The sequence below is a fragment of the Pristis pectinata genome, chromosome 1 (genome assembly GCF_009764475.1).
Source record: "Pristis pectinata isolate sPriPec2 chromosome 1, sPriPec2.1.pri, whole genome shotgun sequence".
NCBI lineage: Eukaryota > Metazoa > Chordata > Chondrichthyes > Rhinopristiformes > Pristidae > Pristis > Pristis pectinata.
This window is the reverse complement of record NC_067405.1, coordinates 43,301,726-43,318,654: the sequence shown is the minus strand read 5'-3', so window position 1 is coordinate 43,318,654 and position 16,929 is coordinate 43,301,726. Positions and strand designations below refer to the sequence as shown.

Genomic DNA, 16,929 nt, shown 5'->3' with positions numbered 1-16,929 from the left:
TCTAATTCTTGAAGACAGAATAAGCAGGCTCCAGCCAATAAAAATTATGTACAATTGTTTCCAGGAAACCTATTCATCTGCATGCCTTAAATGTGATAGATTTTCATCAGTCTATTTAAACACAGCAAACTGTGAGACAGGAAGTAGGTTGAAGACAACTGATTTTTTTTGGAAAACGTGATAAAATGTAGGGAAAGATGTGGTTTTCTGCTGAAATAGTGTTGCTAAAGATAGAAGCTCTCTTGGAATTTTTAAAAAACCTCCCAAAAACTTGTATCTAAACACAGTGCTTGCTTTTCACAGTCTAAAAAATAAAAATGCAAAGTTAAAGATAAGTGTGATAGCAAAATATAATTGCCCAATTGTCTTGCACTTCACTGATTTGGATCCATAAGGCTGAACCAATTGTTCAAGAGTATCCTGGACCCAGCAAGTGAGGTCCTGCTCTATGATAGGATGTGATGTAACTGGGAGAATAACATTGACTGGAACAAGTCTTATATCAAATCTTCTAACAAAACCTTTGACATTCAGAAACATTGAAAAACTATTATTATTCACTCTTATGGTATGGGCATCACTAGCATTTGTTCTCCCAGAAAAGGTGGTAGTAGATCTACTTGAACCACTGAATTATGTCCATTATTGTTTTTCCTCTCATACTTGACTGTGATGCCATCCAGTTAAACCCTTAAAATAACATTTTACTGTTGCCTTACTTTGCATCCTTTATGCAAGGTGTGCTGCATTCACCCAAGCCCTACTTTATAAATCCAGCACCATATTTCTTTATATTTCTATAATGATTCTGGTTTGCTAAAGGCTTTTTTTCTGCCTCCAGTTTCACCTCCATTGGTCAATAGTTTTCAAAGTTTAACTTTCTATCCTTTCAAATAAGGACATCAGATGTGTCTGCCTATTTATTAGGACTATACAGGACATGGATGAATTATTGAAAATATTTGCCAGGCAAGGTACAGTAGTCTGCCAGTTCACTCAGTGCCTTATGCAGACACTTGTGGGCTGCCCCCAGCACACTCTACGCAAAAGATGCATTTCATTGTGTGTTTCGATGTACATGTGACTTATAAAGATATCTTATTAAAAAAAAGTAAACCTGGACCTACTGCATTCTCTATCTTGAGCCTTTTTAACATAGCTTACATCATTCCCTTTGAAACCAACAAACAATCAATTTGACTTTGTCTTATCTGTGGTCTTGAAGGTTGGTGGTATAAAGATTGTAGAAAATCCAACCTTTTCATCTTATCTGTTCAGTTCTTCTGCCATGACCTTGTCATTATTTAATAATCTTCCCATTTGTTGCAATAGCCTATTTTTTCCCCTGGCTTGGCTGGTAGCATAAGCATGTATTTTAGCACTTACTCATTGTCTTGCTTTTTCCACAGTCCTAGTTTCCAGCTTCAATTCATTTTTTTTATTCTGTATTTTGTTAATGTTTGCTGCTTTGCTTTGGTAAAGCATTGTTAACATGGAGAGGTTTCTTGTTCAAAAGGAAGTTCTCAACATTGGCCTTGTTTGTTTCTGCACTTTCTCTGAATAGTTGGCCTCTGGAAGGCTGTGTACAATAACAGACAAGGGAGAAGTAAAGATGAACAAATAAAATGGAGGTAACTAAATTATTAGAAAGGAACTGCAGTGGATATGTTATAAAATTGATCTCAACTGTTCCTTTTGTTTTCTCTTTTCTATCTCAGTATTCTGAAGACATTCGATGTTTTGCCTTGTCCAAATGATCTTCCTCACTTTGAATTTTAACTTCCCCATCTTCTTTCATCTTGCTAAGAAAAGAACAAATATTTATATTTAAAAATAAGTATAAATGTGCAATCTTTTGAAATATGATTTTTTGTTATGACTATTAGTAAATTAAAAAGTAAATCAACAATTATGCTTTGTTCACAGGGTATCCTCCAAGGCTGCAATCAGATGTGTGCAGGGTATCTATTCCAACAAGACAAACAATACGATGTATCCTATGACACGGGAGATAAAGCTATACAGTGTGGTCGCCACGTGGACATTTTCAAGTTTTGGCTGATGTGGAAAGCTAAGGTATGGAAATTTTGGAATAAGTTCTTAATTTGCAACTTGACAGGTTGCAACACGTCCTCGTGCAATTTACATTGATAATTTGTTTTTCAATGCTAAACATAAAACTAACAACCAAAAGTGCAACAAATAAGTCAGATCAGTAGGAGAAGTTTAACTTCCTGACATACAACTGCAGAAAACACTAGTAGCAGCTAAAAAACCTGTGATATGGAACTGATTCACTTTCATGAATATTGGTCGGTGAGCAAAGATCTGGATTCCTATTCCATGACATTTAGGCTGGAAGTCATGGCAGATTTTCAAGCAGTAAATATCCTGTTATCCGGCACGTGCCAGAATTGACAGCAGCTGATTAATCATTTGTGCCAACCAATGCCAGATAAACTGTTAACCTGGTGTCGGCCTGGAGGCTTCTCAGCACTGTCAGCCTGACCATCCAGTCAATTATACAACTGTTGTGTATACAGCCTATCTATTATCATGCCAGTCTATTATATTAATGTAAATATCTCTACAACACCATCAAGCCACAGTAAATCGGCTTCACAACTGGTCAACTAAACACATTGTTAGTGGGGTTTGTGATAACCAACTCCTGAGTGTAGAGTGCTACCCAACCCTAGTCCTGGGGGCTCCCTCATTCCTGTCCCTCCCTGCGCCCAGGGGCTCTGTCTGCACTGCCTGGATGCTGGCTCTGAATTGCCAGTTAGTGAAGAGGGAGATTGCCGCATTTTGGAGTACATCAGAGGCTTGAATGATAAAAAGCATTGTCTGCAGAGTTGAGTCATAGATGGTTGGGAGTGGGATCGGGGCTATAGGGTGGGGAGGTTGGTGCAACTTTAGAGGATACCTAATGATCAAAGGAAAGTAAGGGACAAATGATCCAAGTCCAGGCGGCACGATTAAACCCTTCCCAGGACTTCCCAACGATTGGCTTCCCTGGTTGGACCTGGTCTAACCGGAGCACTGCACAAGGAACCGCACCACCTGGTGGGCACTGATGTGCAAACCATGGCAGAAGCATGGGGTGTGCCGCTGCACAAATGACCCCGGTCAGAGTCCCAGAATTATGTAAAACAATTCGCAATGATGGTTTTTACAATTCACTCCCAGTGAAATCAAATTTCAATTCCTTAACACTAAGAAAAGGTGTCATACGATTCAATTTATAGGCCGATGTCTGGATCGTTTTATATGTAGGGAATATTTTCTAATTAAAATGTCTTAAGCACCTTAATGGATGATGCTTTTTAAAGGCGACAAAAACATACAGAATAGTCTCGAAAGTAACATCTCACAGTTTTGCTGTAGGTTCTGACTGAGGTTGCCTTGGTTACAAATATGGTTTCATTTAGCAATGTACAAAACATGGGAAATTGTGATGGATTTGACTGACTCATGGTTATATACACAAGTATCTTGACAGTGAAACTAAATTAGAGTGCATCATGTGTAGGACAGCAGAGCTAAATCTAAACGCTCATTAGGTATATGGATCTTTTCACATAAAAAATTATTGCAGAAAATAAAAGTTTGTGGTGTAGGAGTTAGCATTGGCATGGATCTTATTATCAATAAGCTGACTGACCTACTCCTACTCCTAATTCAAATGTTCATATGTTTGTACATAAATACTTATGTGATTTTCTTTTTAGCAATATCAACAATGTCAGAAATCTTTCGGGTAATCCACAGTCTGTATGGGGGTGGGAGGGTAGTTTAACTGAGATTTCCTCAAATGTTTTACAAAACAACAGAGAATGGAAAATTAAAGGTAATTTCTTCTACACCTCTCTGCTCAAAGAATAAGGAGATGGAGAATGTGTCCAGGAGTGGGAGAGCAAAAGGAGTTGCAGTGGTTGTAACTGATACTAACATCAATTTCTGACTGCAATTTATGTAGAACACTCTACGCAAAAGACGCATTTCACTGTGTGTTTTGATGTACATGTGACTAATAAAGATATCTTAAAAATGTCTTATTGTCACTAAAGTATAGATTAAATGGGCAGAAGAGATGGAAATTTGGAGTATTAGTCAGGTGGTCTAGCTGTTTTGGTGGTAGTGATAGGACACAGAAGAAATGGAGAGAGGTAGTGGGTTGGGGTAATGGAGAATTATCTGAGTGGATCATCAAGAATAACTTGCAGCTTATAATTGTGAGAGTTATATGGAAGTAGCAGCATGAAGCTCTGAAGTGGGGAAACAGTAGGCACTCTCCCACAGGTTACTAAGTCTGTACAAACTAGAAGAGATTGAGTTGTAACTTTTCTGTGATATTAGTGGCTTGACAGGCAGGTAATCCTCCACCTCAGTCAGTGTTTGTGCTTTTGGAAATGCTACACAACTCAGTGTAGCATATACAGCAATAAAATCAACTCTTTACAATGTTCCACACATGAGTTCCTCCAGATAGTCATGGTGATGTTGTACAGGTGGAGTAACCATACATAGTAGTGATGCTATGTAACTATCCTACTTTTAAAAGAATAATCAGAATTCCTAATTCCTTGACTAAGCGTTGACTAAATTATGATCCTTTTAAGAGCTTAAGGTTTATTGTACCCCATATACCTCTTGTCTCCCATTCCTCTTGCCAAATGGTCTTGGCTTTTCACTCTATTTAGTTTCCTCATGCTTACTTTCTAAAGCCCTATATATAATTCACAATGGCCTGATGCTTGGAATGGTGACTGGTGGTAATTTCAGGTTCTAAATAGATTAAAAATCTTTGTCTTTTCCTTTCTTTGTGGTACTCTATTTCATCTAGAACTGAAGAAGAACAGAACTACAGTGATTGGTAGAGGACCATCCATATCTAGTCACCTTCAGAAATAGTGGTTTTCTGTGCTCTTGTTTTCTCTCTATATTTCTGACATGCCTCAATTATGGGCTTCCCCTGCAGACAGAGTGCTTCCTTGTCAGTGCTAAGTAAATGAAAGTAATTTTGTCTTTTGGCTCCCATTTAGGTTTCTCTGCGGTTCTTGACAACTACTTCAGATTATATACCTTGTGCAGAAATTTGGTGAATTGCTTAATGCCAAAGCCACCTTCCTTCTTAATATCTGATCCTTTTTTAGAAATGAGTTTGATCTCCAGAATATTGTCTACCTTCATACGTTCCTCTCCACCACCTGTAGTGCAGATGCTTATATCCTTGAGCATGAAATTGCAGTGCTTTCATAGAACATAGAACATTACAGCACAGTACAGGTCCTTCAGCTCATGATGTTGTGCCAACCCTTTAGCCTACTCTACGATCAATCTAACTATTCCCTCCCACATACCCCTCCACTTTTTTGTCATCCATGTGCCTATCTAAGAGTCTCTTAAATGTCCCTAATGTATCTGCCTCTACCAGCACCCCTGGCAGCACGTTCCACATATCCACCAAAAATTTACTTCTGATATCCCCCTTATAACTTCCTCCAATCACCTTAAAATTATGGCCCCTCGTGTCAGCCATTTCTGGGAAAAAGTCTCCGGCTCTCCACTCGATCTATGCCTCTTATCATTTTGTACACCTCTATCATGTCACCTTTCATCCTCCTTTGCTCCAAAGAGAAAAGCCCTAGCTCACTCAACCTATCCTCATAAGGCATGCTCTCCCGGGGGCATGGTTTAAACTAGAGTTGCAGGGGGGTGGAAACCGCAGTGGCAGGACAGCAAGTGGAGGGGCTCTGGGGAAAGTAGATGTTAAGACTACAAGCAAAGATAGAAACCAAAAGGTTGAGCGTGGTGGGACTGATGTTCTGAGTTGCATCTATTTCAATGCAAGGAGTATTGTAGGTAAGGCAGATGAACTTAAAGCGTGGATCTGTATGTGGAATTATGATTTTGTAGCCATTAGTGAGACTTGGGTGCAGGAGGGGCAGCACTGGCAGCTCAATATTCCAGGGTTCCATTGTTTTAGACATGATAGAAGGGGAGGTATTAAAGGGGGAGGGGTGGCATTACCCATCAGGGAAAATGTCATGGAAGTGCTCAGAGAGGACATACTGGAGGGCTCAACTACCGAGGCAATTTGGGTGGAACTAAGGAATAAAAAAGGGACGATCACGATAATGGGACTATATTGTCGACCTCCCAATAGTCAGTGGGATTTAGAGGAGCAAATTTGTAGAGAGGTAGCAGACAGTTGCAGGAAATATAAAGTTGTGATAGTAGGTGATTTTAACTTTCTGCATATTGACTGGGGCTCCCATACTGTAAAAGGACTGGATGGGATCGAGTTTGTCAAATGTGCTCAGGAAAGTTTCCTTAATCAATAAGTAGAGGTCCCAACTAGAGACAGTGCGATACTGGATCTCCTCTTAGGCAATGAGACAGGGCAGGTGACAGAAGTGAGTGTAGGGGAACACTTTGGATCTAGTGAGCATAATTCCATTTGTTTCAAGGTAATTATGGAAAAGGAAAGGACTGGTCCAATGGTTAAGATTCTAAACTGGAGGAAGGCCAATTTTGATGGCCTGGTAAGCGGGAGGCCTTCAAGAGTGAAATATTGAGAGTGCAGAATCTGTATGTTCCTGTTAGAATAAAAGGCAAAGCTAACAGGTTTGGGGAACCTTGGTTATTAAGCGATATTGAGGCCCTGGTAAAGAAAAAGGAGGTGCATATCAGGTATAGGCAGTTTGGATCAAATGAGGCACGAAGAGTATAAGAAATGCAAGAGAACACTTAAGAGAGAAATCTGGAGGGCTAAAAGAGGACACGAGGTTGCTCTGGCAGACGAGATGAAAGAGAATCCAAAGGGTTTCTATAGCTGTATTAAAAGCAGAAGGATAGCAAGGGACAAAATTGGTCCTCTTGACGATCAGTGTGGTCATCTATTTGTGGAGCTGAAAGAGATGGGGGAGATTTTAAATGGATTTTTTGCATCTGTGTTTACTCAGGGAAGACACAGGGTCTATAGAACTGAGGAAAAAGAGTAGTGAGATCATGGACCATATCCAGATTACGGAAGAGGAGGTGCTTGCTGTCTTGAGGTGAATTAGGATGGATAGATCCCCAGGGCCCGATGAGGTGTCCCCTCGGACCTTGTGGGAGACTAGTGCAGAAATTGTAGGGGCCTTGGCAGAGATATTTAAAACATTCTTAGACAGGGGTGAGGTGCAGGGGGACTGGAGGATAGTTAATGTTGTTCCATTGTTCAAGAAAGGTTCTGAGAATAAGTCGGGAAATTATAGGCCGGTGAGCCTGACGTAAGTCGTGGGTAAATTATTGGAAGGTGTTCTGAGGGACAGGATATATAAGTATTTAGATAGACAGGGCCTGATTAGGGATAGTCAACATGGCTTTGTGCGTGGCAGGTCATATCTAACCAATCTAATAGGGTTTTCAAGAAGGTTACCAGGAAGGTTGATGAAGGAAAGGCTGTGGACATTGTCTACATGGACTTTAGCAAGGCCTTTGACAAAGTCCTAAATGGGAGACTTGCCCAGAAGGTTAAGTCGCTTGGCATTCAGGATGGAGTAGTCAATTGGATTCAATGTTGGTTTAGTGGGAGAAGCCAGAGAGTGGTAGTAGGTGGTGGTCCCTTGGATTGCAGGCCTGTGACTAGTGGTGTGCCGCAGGGATTGGTGCTGGGTCTGTTGTTGTTTATCATCTATATTAATGATTTAGATGATAATGTGGTAAACTGGATCAGCAAATTTGCAGATTACACCAAGTTTGGGGCTGTAGTGGACACTGAGGAAGGCTATCAAAGTTTGCCAAATGATCTGGACCAGCTGGGAAAATGGGCTAAAAAATGGCAGATGGAATTTAATGCAGAAAAGTGTGAGGTGATGCACTTTGGGAGGATAAACCAGGGTAAGACTTACACACTGAATGGTAGGGCACTGAGGTGTGCAGTAGAACAAAGGGACCTGGGAATACAGTTCCATAATTCCTTGAAAGTGGCATCGCAGTTAATAGTCCACCCTTACTTTGAGACTGTAACTCCTAGTTCTAGACTCCTTAACTCTTTAACCATCTTATCTTGTTGAGCCCTCCAAGAATTTTGTAGCCTTCAGTGAGGTCACCGATGATTCTTCTAAACTCTAGGGAGTACTCATTGTCTCCTCATATGATGGACTCAGCATCCCAGCTACCAGCCTGGTGGACTTCCTCGATAGCAAGTATATACTCCTTAGGTATGAAAACCAAAATTGTACATGGTATTCCAGGTGTGGTCTCACCAATACCCTACATAATTGTACTAAGGCATCTTTACCCTTTAAGTCAAATCCTCTAGCAATAAAGGCCAACATACCATTTGCCTTCCTAACTGCTTCAGTAGTTTGTATGAAAGGACACCTAAGTTCCCTTAAACATCAATATTTTCCAATCTCTCACACTGCATTTCTTTTTTTCTGTTGATGGATAACGTCACATTTTTCTGCCTTGTACTCCATCTGCTATGTTGTTTCCCACTCACTTTGTGCATCTACATCCCCTTGAAGTTTTGTATCCTCATCAGTACTCATGCTTCCACTTAGTTTCATGATATGTTACATTTGATTCTCTCAGCCATATCTTTGATATAGATTGTAAATAGTTGGGCCCCAAGAATTGATTCCGGCAGTACTCTGGTAGTCACAGCCTAACCCTGAGAAGGAAGCATTTATCCCTACCTCTGTTTTCTTTCTGTTAATCCAACTCTCAATCCATGCAGTATATTACCCCAAATTCCTTGTTCACCAACCGCCTCTTTGGGATCTTATCGAATGCCTTCTGAAAACCTGAATACACTCACATCCACTGATTCCGCATAATCTGCTCTATCTCCTCAAAGAGCTCTGATAGTTAAGTCAAACATCATTTTCTGTTTAGAAATCCATGTTTTCTGTGCTCTATTATTTTATTTTTAAGTGTCTTGACCACATCCTGTAACAAGATTCCAGCATTTTCCCCAATACTGATGTAAGTAGTTCCCCATTTCTCTCTCCCACCTTTCTTAAACAATGGGTCACATTTGCTACTCTCTAGTCTGCAGGAACCATTCCAAAATCTGGAATTTTAGAATTGAATAACCAGAGCATCCACTATCTATATGGTTACCTCGACCAAAATGCTGGGTTGTAGATCATCAGCCCTTGAGATTCATCTGTTTTCAGGCTCATTAACCTCTCTAATAGTATTTCTTTGTATGCACATCTCTCCTTTATTTCCTGATTTGCGCTGGACCCTTAGTTCTCCATTATTTCTGGCAGATTTGCTTGCATCTCCTTCCATGAAGACACGTACAAAATATTTGTTTCATTCTTCTGTCGTTTCTTCATTCCCTGTTTTGTAAAATCTCCTGATTCTGTTTGTTAAGGACCCACACTTGGCTTCACTAGTCTTTTTCATTTTATATTCCCACAGAAGCTCACAGTCTGTTTTCATGTTTCTCACTTGTTTACTCTCATATTTTATTTTCCCTTTCTTTTACCCATTTCCTGGTCTTACTTTGCTGAGTTTTAAAATGCTCAACATCCCCAGGGTTCCTCCTTTTTTTCTGGTACTTTTCCTTAGATTTAATTCTGTCTTTAGTTTCTCCTGTAATCCATGGTTGGACCACTTTTTCTTTGTTGTGTTTCTGTGCTTTAGAGCAATGTATATTAGTTGCAAATCATAAATTATTTCTTCAAATGCTGGCCACTGCTTGTCCGATGTCATACCGTTTAATGCAGTTAACCAATCTACCACATTCAACCTGCCCCTCTTGGCTTAATAGTTTACCTTATTTAGATTGAGAACTACACGGCTTTCAAACAATGCAAAATACTTCTATTTATGGTCATCCTTTCCTTGAAGGTACCTTTACAAAACAATTAATTAACCCTTTCCCTTTGCACAGTACTCTTTCTGGAATAGTCTATTCCCTAATTTGTTCCTCAACACACTAATCTAGAAATCCATCTTGTACACTTCCTAGGAATTTGTTCTGTACATTGTTAGTACTAATTTAGTTTGCTCAGTCTATGTGGAGATTAATATCTGCACAATTACTGTATCACTCCTGTTACATGCACCTCTCATTCATACCATGCACTACATCACAACTACTATAAACAATTTCCACAATGCTTTCTGCTGTCGTGATTCTAAAACTATATTGTGAGCTGCTGAGCCAAGGTTCTTTCTAGGTCTTTAATAACAACACTCTCCTATCTCCCCTTCCTTTTTGCCTGTCCTTCCTAAACGTTGATTACCTTGGAATATTTAATTTCTAATATTGATCATCCTCCTCTCCAGTTACTTTAAAATTTCATTTATACAGCACGGTAACAGGCCCTTCCGGCCCAACAAGTTCATGCTGCCCAACTACATCCATGTTAACCTACTAACCCCTACGCCTTTGGAATGTGGGAGGAAACCGGAGCACCTGGAGGAAACCCATGCAGTCACGGGGAGAACATACAAAATCCTTAGAGACAGCAGCGGGAATTGAACCCCAATCGTTGGCGCTGTAGTAGCGTAGACTAACCGCTACACTACCGTGCTACCTGAATACAGAAACTCAATCTGACAGTACTATAAGATGTTATAATTGCTTGTAATGTTCATAATATTTGGCTCCCTTTAATCATCATTAGTATTGACAGAATGCTTTTGCAATTTAAAATCTCTATAATGGCTTCATACATACTGAACTTCAAAAATGGTTTTAATTTCACTGCACTTGATGACTCAATATTTAATAGTTTTCATTTCACTGCAGGGGACAGTGGGATTTGAAAACCAAATTAACAAGTGCTTGGATCTGGCGATGTACCTTTATAACAAGATTAGAAAGAGGGAAGGATATCAAATGGTATTTGATGCAGAAGTAAGTGTATTGATTTTCACCCACTTTCTTTTTTTGAAGACTAACTAGCACCCATTTTCCTCCTCCACTCTGGTTAACAGAATAACAGACAACTACTTTTGCTCTGTATGCCCTCTGCTATAACATCTGTGGCACCTCTTTCAGTCACTTGGCCTATATCTTTTGAAACCTTGTCAATGGATCCTCCTGATTTCAACAAAACACTTTTTTTTACTTTGAGCATTTTACATCCTGCATCCTCCCATCAATAAATGCCCCATTTCTTTGTTCAACTAACATGGGCTGTTCAGGAGAATGAGTTGTAGAAGTACACCTTTATTTATTAATAGTGAAGAAGAACATGGCCATAATAATTCATATCACCTTTGTTTTCCTGAAAATCCTTTGCACTGAAGGTTTTTCTGGGAACATGCACTGCCTTATTAATCTGACTGATTTTGATCAATATTCCAATCAGAAATTAAGGCTCTGTGTGTTCATGTTGACTTATTCAGTTTTTGTATGCAACCATTAAAACAAAAGATTTTTCCAATTTACCGGTGTCCATATCTTTTGCAGCCTGAGCACACAAATGTTTGCTTCTGGTACATTCCACCAAGTTTCCGTGACATGCCAGATTGTGAAGAGAGAAAGGAAAAGCTTCACAAGGTAAATTTCCAAATTTTGCATGCAATTGTAATTGTTGAGGTAGTAAAAACATTTGTTTTAGCAATAGTTTTTAACCAATTTTAAGAATATACCTGTTTGTCAAATCAATTCCCATTTTTATGAAGTTAGTATGTCACTATGCATGCTTTATTACTGAAAGTAATGCTGATTACTGTCCCAAACAATGCATGTGAATTGAACATTACTGAGCTGGCAAGTCTTACAACTGCACCTCTTTTGTATGCAGTTCACTGTCTGTAGTTCCAGCTGTTGTGCCTGTTTATAAAAACGCTAAAAGCTAATGTGGATCTTTACAAAAGCTTGTACAGCACCAGAAAATTATAAGGCTGATATTAGGTATATTTGAGGGGTTTGTACAATGGGATCACACGCTTGCCCAATATTAATCATTGCTTTGTAAGCAGGTGGATAATGGCTGTGGAGAAGATTAAGAAATGATTTGATAGAGCTATTCAAAATTGTGAATAGGTATTGATAATATAAGTAAGGAGAAATGGTTTGCAGTGACAGAAGGATCAGTTACCCAAGCATGTGGATTGAAGGTGATTGATAGAAGAACGGAAGTGACATGAGGTTATATTGCCCAGGACCCTAGGAACGAAGTGATTGTTCTGGAGAGAGTGCAGAGGAGATTCATCAGGATGTTGCCTGGATTGGATGACTTCAGTTGTGGAGAGAGATTGGAAAGGCTGAGCTTGACTTCCCTGGAGCAAAGGAGACTGAGGGATGATTTGATGGATGTATATAAGTTTATGATAGGCATAGGTAGTGTAGGTAACAAAATCTGTTTCCCGTGGTAGGGGTATCAGAAATAAGAGGGCTTAATTTTAAGGTGAGAGGTAGGAGATTTAAAGAGGATCTTTGGGGTAAGATTTTTTTACACAGAGAATGGTTGATATCCAGAACTCACTGCCAGAGGAGGTGATGGAATCAAATACAATTACTATGTTTTAAGGACACATAGACAGGTACTTAAATAGGCAGGGCATAGAAGGATACAGTCCTAATCTGGGCAAATGGGGTTAATGTAGATGGGTCAGCATGGAGATGGTGGGCCAAAGGCCCCATTTCTGTGCTTTACAGCTTTATGATTCTCTGACTCTAGTTCCTTAGCTCCTCTGTGGTTTGAAGTGTTTTGCAGACTTCTCTACCTTAATCAAGAGAAATTGTTAATTTAACATTAATTTCAGGTATTCATGAACCAGCTTGTCTGTAAAATACCCTGAAAATTTTATGTTTTTTGAATACTGTGAGATTTTAATGGTCTTCTTAGCTATAATTCCTTTTTAGCAACACCTAGTTCCAAAAATGCTGATTTAAATTTTGAGGATTGTAAAGAAACTCAGATAAAATTTCAAAATATAATGGATTTTAATTTTTACTTTATTGAAATAGTTTATGATATTTCATCTTAACCTTAAGTGAAGATTCCTTTTTTTATTTAATACTCAATAAGATGTTTATAATATTCTGTAGTATGTTTATAATTTCCCTTCCTGATTTGCCATCCGTAAGGTTACTTTTTAAGCTCTTGTCATGGTAAATGGCAAGTTCAAGCGGTAAATGCAAGTAGTAAATGGCAAGTTCAAGCGCTTTGCTGCTGACCACAAAATGCAGACTATTTTTTATGCAAAGTTAGTTTACACCCTGAATGGCTGACAGAAACAAAATCAATAATAACATTCAAGAGGGAATTGGACAAATATTTGAAGGGAATAGATTTGTAGGATGATTTGGAGAAAGAGCACGGGATTGGGATTAATTTGAAAACTGTTTTAAAGAACCTGCACGTGCACTGGCAACTAATATCTTCTGTATGCATCATTCTGCGAGGGTGACACGACTACTGAAGATGCAAGTCTTCTGTATGATCCAATCCCTCCAAGCAATCAGATCATCTTGAGATCTCATCCCTCATACAATCTGCTTAGCCTCTGGCCTGATCACACTCTGATCACCCCCGTGATCCTATTCCACTACACCCTCCCACAAAATGCCAAATACTTCTTCTGTCTCTCCTCCCTCTTCAGTCATTAGCTGTGGGCTTATGGTACAAACCTTCATATACAACTGTCTGTTAGCTGTTCAATTTGAGAAACAAATATTTTCCCCTTATTTCATTCCCCAAGCTCTTGAAAACAAAAATACCTTCCCTTCTTTCCCATCACCCTGGAATTATTGAACACTTCATTTACAAACCTGACAATTCCAAATTACAAGTGAATGTACTTCTCCTCTCAAAAAAAAAGCTGCAACTTAAAGTAAGTAAATAGCTATATAAAACAAGGGCCTGGCATTGTCCAAAAGTTCCTTTCAGCTTGTTTCTTACATATAACTTCTTTGACACCAAACACAGAATTAAAAAAAAACCTGTAAAAAGAATTACTGGAAACAACTTACCTATTGGCTTTTCCACCCCAAGTGTGAAGAGAACAAACAGTGAAAACGTTAAAAATATTTCAATGAAACTCCAGTTTAGTTTTCAATTAATCTGATGGATTTAGGCTCTCACCGGGCCTTCTAACTGCTTTGACTGGTTCCTCTTGGAAAAACTGCAGTGAAAATACGTTTTCTTTGATTGACCAACAAGTTAATAAAAGGGTTGAAAAGCTGACTGTTGGCATGCATGTAATCGAAGTAGCTCTATAGTGCATCATCAGAAGAATGTGTAGATTTTAATTCAGGTTTTCACATTTGTGTTAAGAATGTGTTTTATAAAATTTACAAGCAAATGAAAAGAGTTGATCAGTTGATAATGCATCACAGAACCACACAGAATTCAGCAAAGACATCAAAAATAATTTGCATATCATCACTGCTAGAATTCTTTGAAGGATGAAATAAAATTCCAGAAAAAAAGTAATGATGCCTGGAAATGCGGTGAAACAAATGTATTTCCTCATTTCTATCTTTGTGCCTTTCTATTTCCTTTCTGGAAAAAAATCAGTAACTAATGATGTATTATTTTTTATATGTCCCTTTTGAGCAATGTTCTTCCTCAGGGAAAATTCATCTCCTATATTTTCATAGGTTGCTCCAAAAATAAAAGCACAAATGATGGAATGTGGCACCACAATGGTTGGATATCAGCCTCAAGGAGATAAAACTAACTTCTTCCGCATGGTCATTTCAAACCCAGCTGTAACAAAATCTGATATCGACTTCCTCATTGAGGAGATAGAACGACTGGGACAGGATTTGTAATTGGTTAAATTGGTTTTGTTTGCTATTACTAGGCGATGCTTTCTGTTGAAACTGATTACAATGTACAATAAATGTGTTATTTGAAGATCTGTGCGACACATTGCAGTACTGTCAGGCAGTATGTAAATCTATTCCTTAGCCAATCAGTATTTATTAGAAGTAATTATTTAAGAGATACAAAATCTAAATACATATTGTACCTACATGTGAGCCTCAGCGTGTATGTTCCTTTGAAAGAGCCCAGCAATCTGAACTGTGAGTACTGTGGACAATGTGCAGTGAATTTAACCCCTAGAGGTAAAATGTAACTCTATCATAGTAGACTTACCTAGACTGTGCAGATCCTTTTCGTAGCTACACTGTGTATGGTGCTTTTTGTCATAATGTAAAATTATGGAGTGTGAAGCACCAAATTTTATTCTAGATGAATTACCCCTTTAGTTGTGATTTTGGGGTAAGAGTTGCATAAATACTGTAACAGATAGGAACTAAATGTCTTTCTAGAAAAATATTAATTTTGTGTAGATTGTGTATACAAACGTTAACTGATTTTTGTGAAAAGGAATAAATGTAATAGTTTTACAGTAACAAATCTGTTTAAATATGTAGGTATATAACAAAATATTTGCTTATTTATATCCAGAAATTTACTGTCTTACAGAGGTGTCTAGTATTTTCTTCCATTTGTATGTACTGTATCTTTATTTATATAATATGATATCAAAGGAGTTCTAAATAATGTTTATGGTATTTTAGTGTATATGTGAGCCAAAGAATACAGCAAAATAATAGTGATAATAGCATTTCTATTTAGTGTGGCAGTTGTGCAGCCTTTAAAGTAATGTGGAATATATTGCTGCACTTATTGAACACAAAGTATGACATAAAATTGAAAACTGTCTTAAATGTACTGTAGTTTGTGACTTTACTCACAAGTTGGTACGTGGATTTTCAGATATGGTGACTAGATATGTTAACTATTGTTTAGTGTAGAGCTTTTTCTTAAGGCAGAAGTCCAAGTGCAGAAAACATGTTTGTAGTTGTAGTTCATCAAGCACCTACAAAACACACCCAGGGAAGAGAAAAATATTGCAGCATCATAAATCCTTGTTTTTAATCCAAGTTCTGTAAGCTGAAGAGAGTCAGCAAGACCTATTACTGGAGAGACCAATTTTACTATTTTAATAAGTCGAAGGGTTTGGATTTGTACAAATCTGGTGCAATTCACACTTTTATTACTGTAGAAGTTGATTCAAGCTTATCATTTGTTGTATTTGTTAGAGTACAGAAATCTTGATAATTTCAATGGGTATTTAAATTTAATTTGGCTTGGGCAAGTTTTGGTTAATCTAAACCAAACAGCCAAATTGAAGCTAGTTTTTCATCCCTAAGAGCTAAACTTTTCAATTCAGAAGTTGAAACATGTTTTTTGAGACAGTGTTATCTATGTACAATTCTCCCAACCATGGTGTAGAATAAAGAATAAAGTGGGAAAATGTTGTCAAATACTGTTACAATAAATTCAGTGTTTTATTACATCTGCTGTACAAGCATTATAACAAAAAGGAATTATTTTAAGGAAATAACCTTGCAAACTGAGCTGATAATTGAGAATCTGACTTGTTGTTTTGCTTTCACAGCTACAAAAGGCAAAAATGAAGGTGAAAAGCTCTTTTCTTATTCTCAGATTATTGGAAGAACATTGAGGTGACAATCGTAAACAAGCCTGCATGGTAATTTTTAAATACTGTCACTGTCCATTTACGCCTATAAATTTGAGTTTCTATAGACTTACCATATTCTATATTCAAGGGAGAAATTACTTTTAACTAAAAAGTCACATTTTAGTAGTTTTTAATAGTTATATATTCTATTAAAATTAAGCATTGTGTATTTCCTATAACACTGTGTTGATACAATATCAATAATTGCTCAACCACCCCCAATTCTGACATCAAAATTCTTTTCTTAGACTTTTAAAATACATTTACCAAATTACTTTTCTTGCATCATCCCCATAAATTTAATTTAAAATGAGATGATACACAAAACCATGGAGTATGGATTGCTTTTATTCTCTTACTTTTTTGTGGACATGCTTCTCCAATCCCTCGAAATGGACAAATAATTCTGTAGGTATTCAGCATCAAAATTAAGACTCAGATGCATTTAAAATATTTTCCCCA

At 38.0% G+C, this 16,929-nt stretch overlaps 1 protein-coding gene across 2 annotated transcripts in view; it reads left to right on the top strand.

Moving 5' to 3' along the window:
* The window catches only part of LOC127573368 (glutamate decarboxylase 1), a 46,697-nt gene extending 30,344 nt beyond the window's left edge, over window positions 1-16,353 (top strand). The window contains exons 14-17 of one of the 2 annotated variants that reach the window (XM_052021529.1): window positions 1,927-2,076; window positions 10,763-10,870; window positions 11,429-11,518; window positions 14,570-16,353. In XM_052021529.1, coding sequence (XP_051877489.1) covers window positions 1,927-2,076; window positions 10,763-10,870; window positions 11,429-11,518; window positions 14,570-14,743 — 522 coding nt within the window. In that variant the 3' untranslated portion in view covers window positions 14,744-16,353. The remainder of the gene's footprint in view (window positions 1-1,926; window positions 2,077-10,762; window positions 10,871-11,428; window positions 11,519-14,569) is intronic. The other variant, XM_052021521.1, reaches the window with a different exon arrangement.
* Window positions 16,354-16,929: the final 576 nt, after the last annotated feature.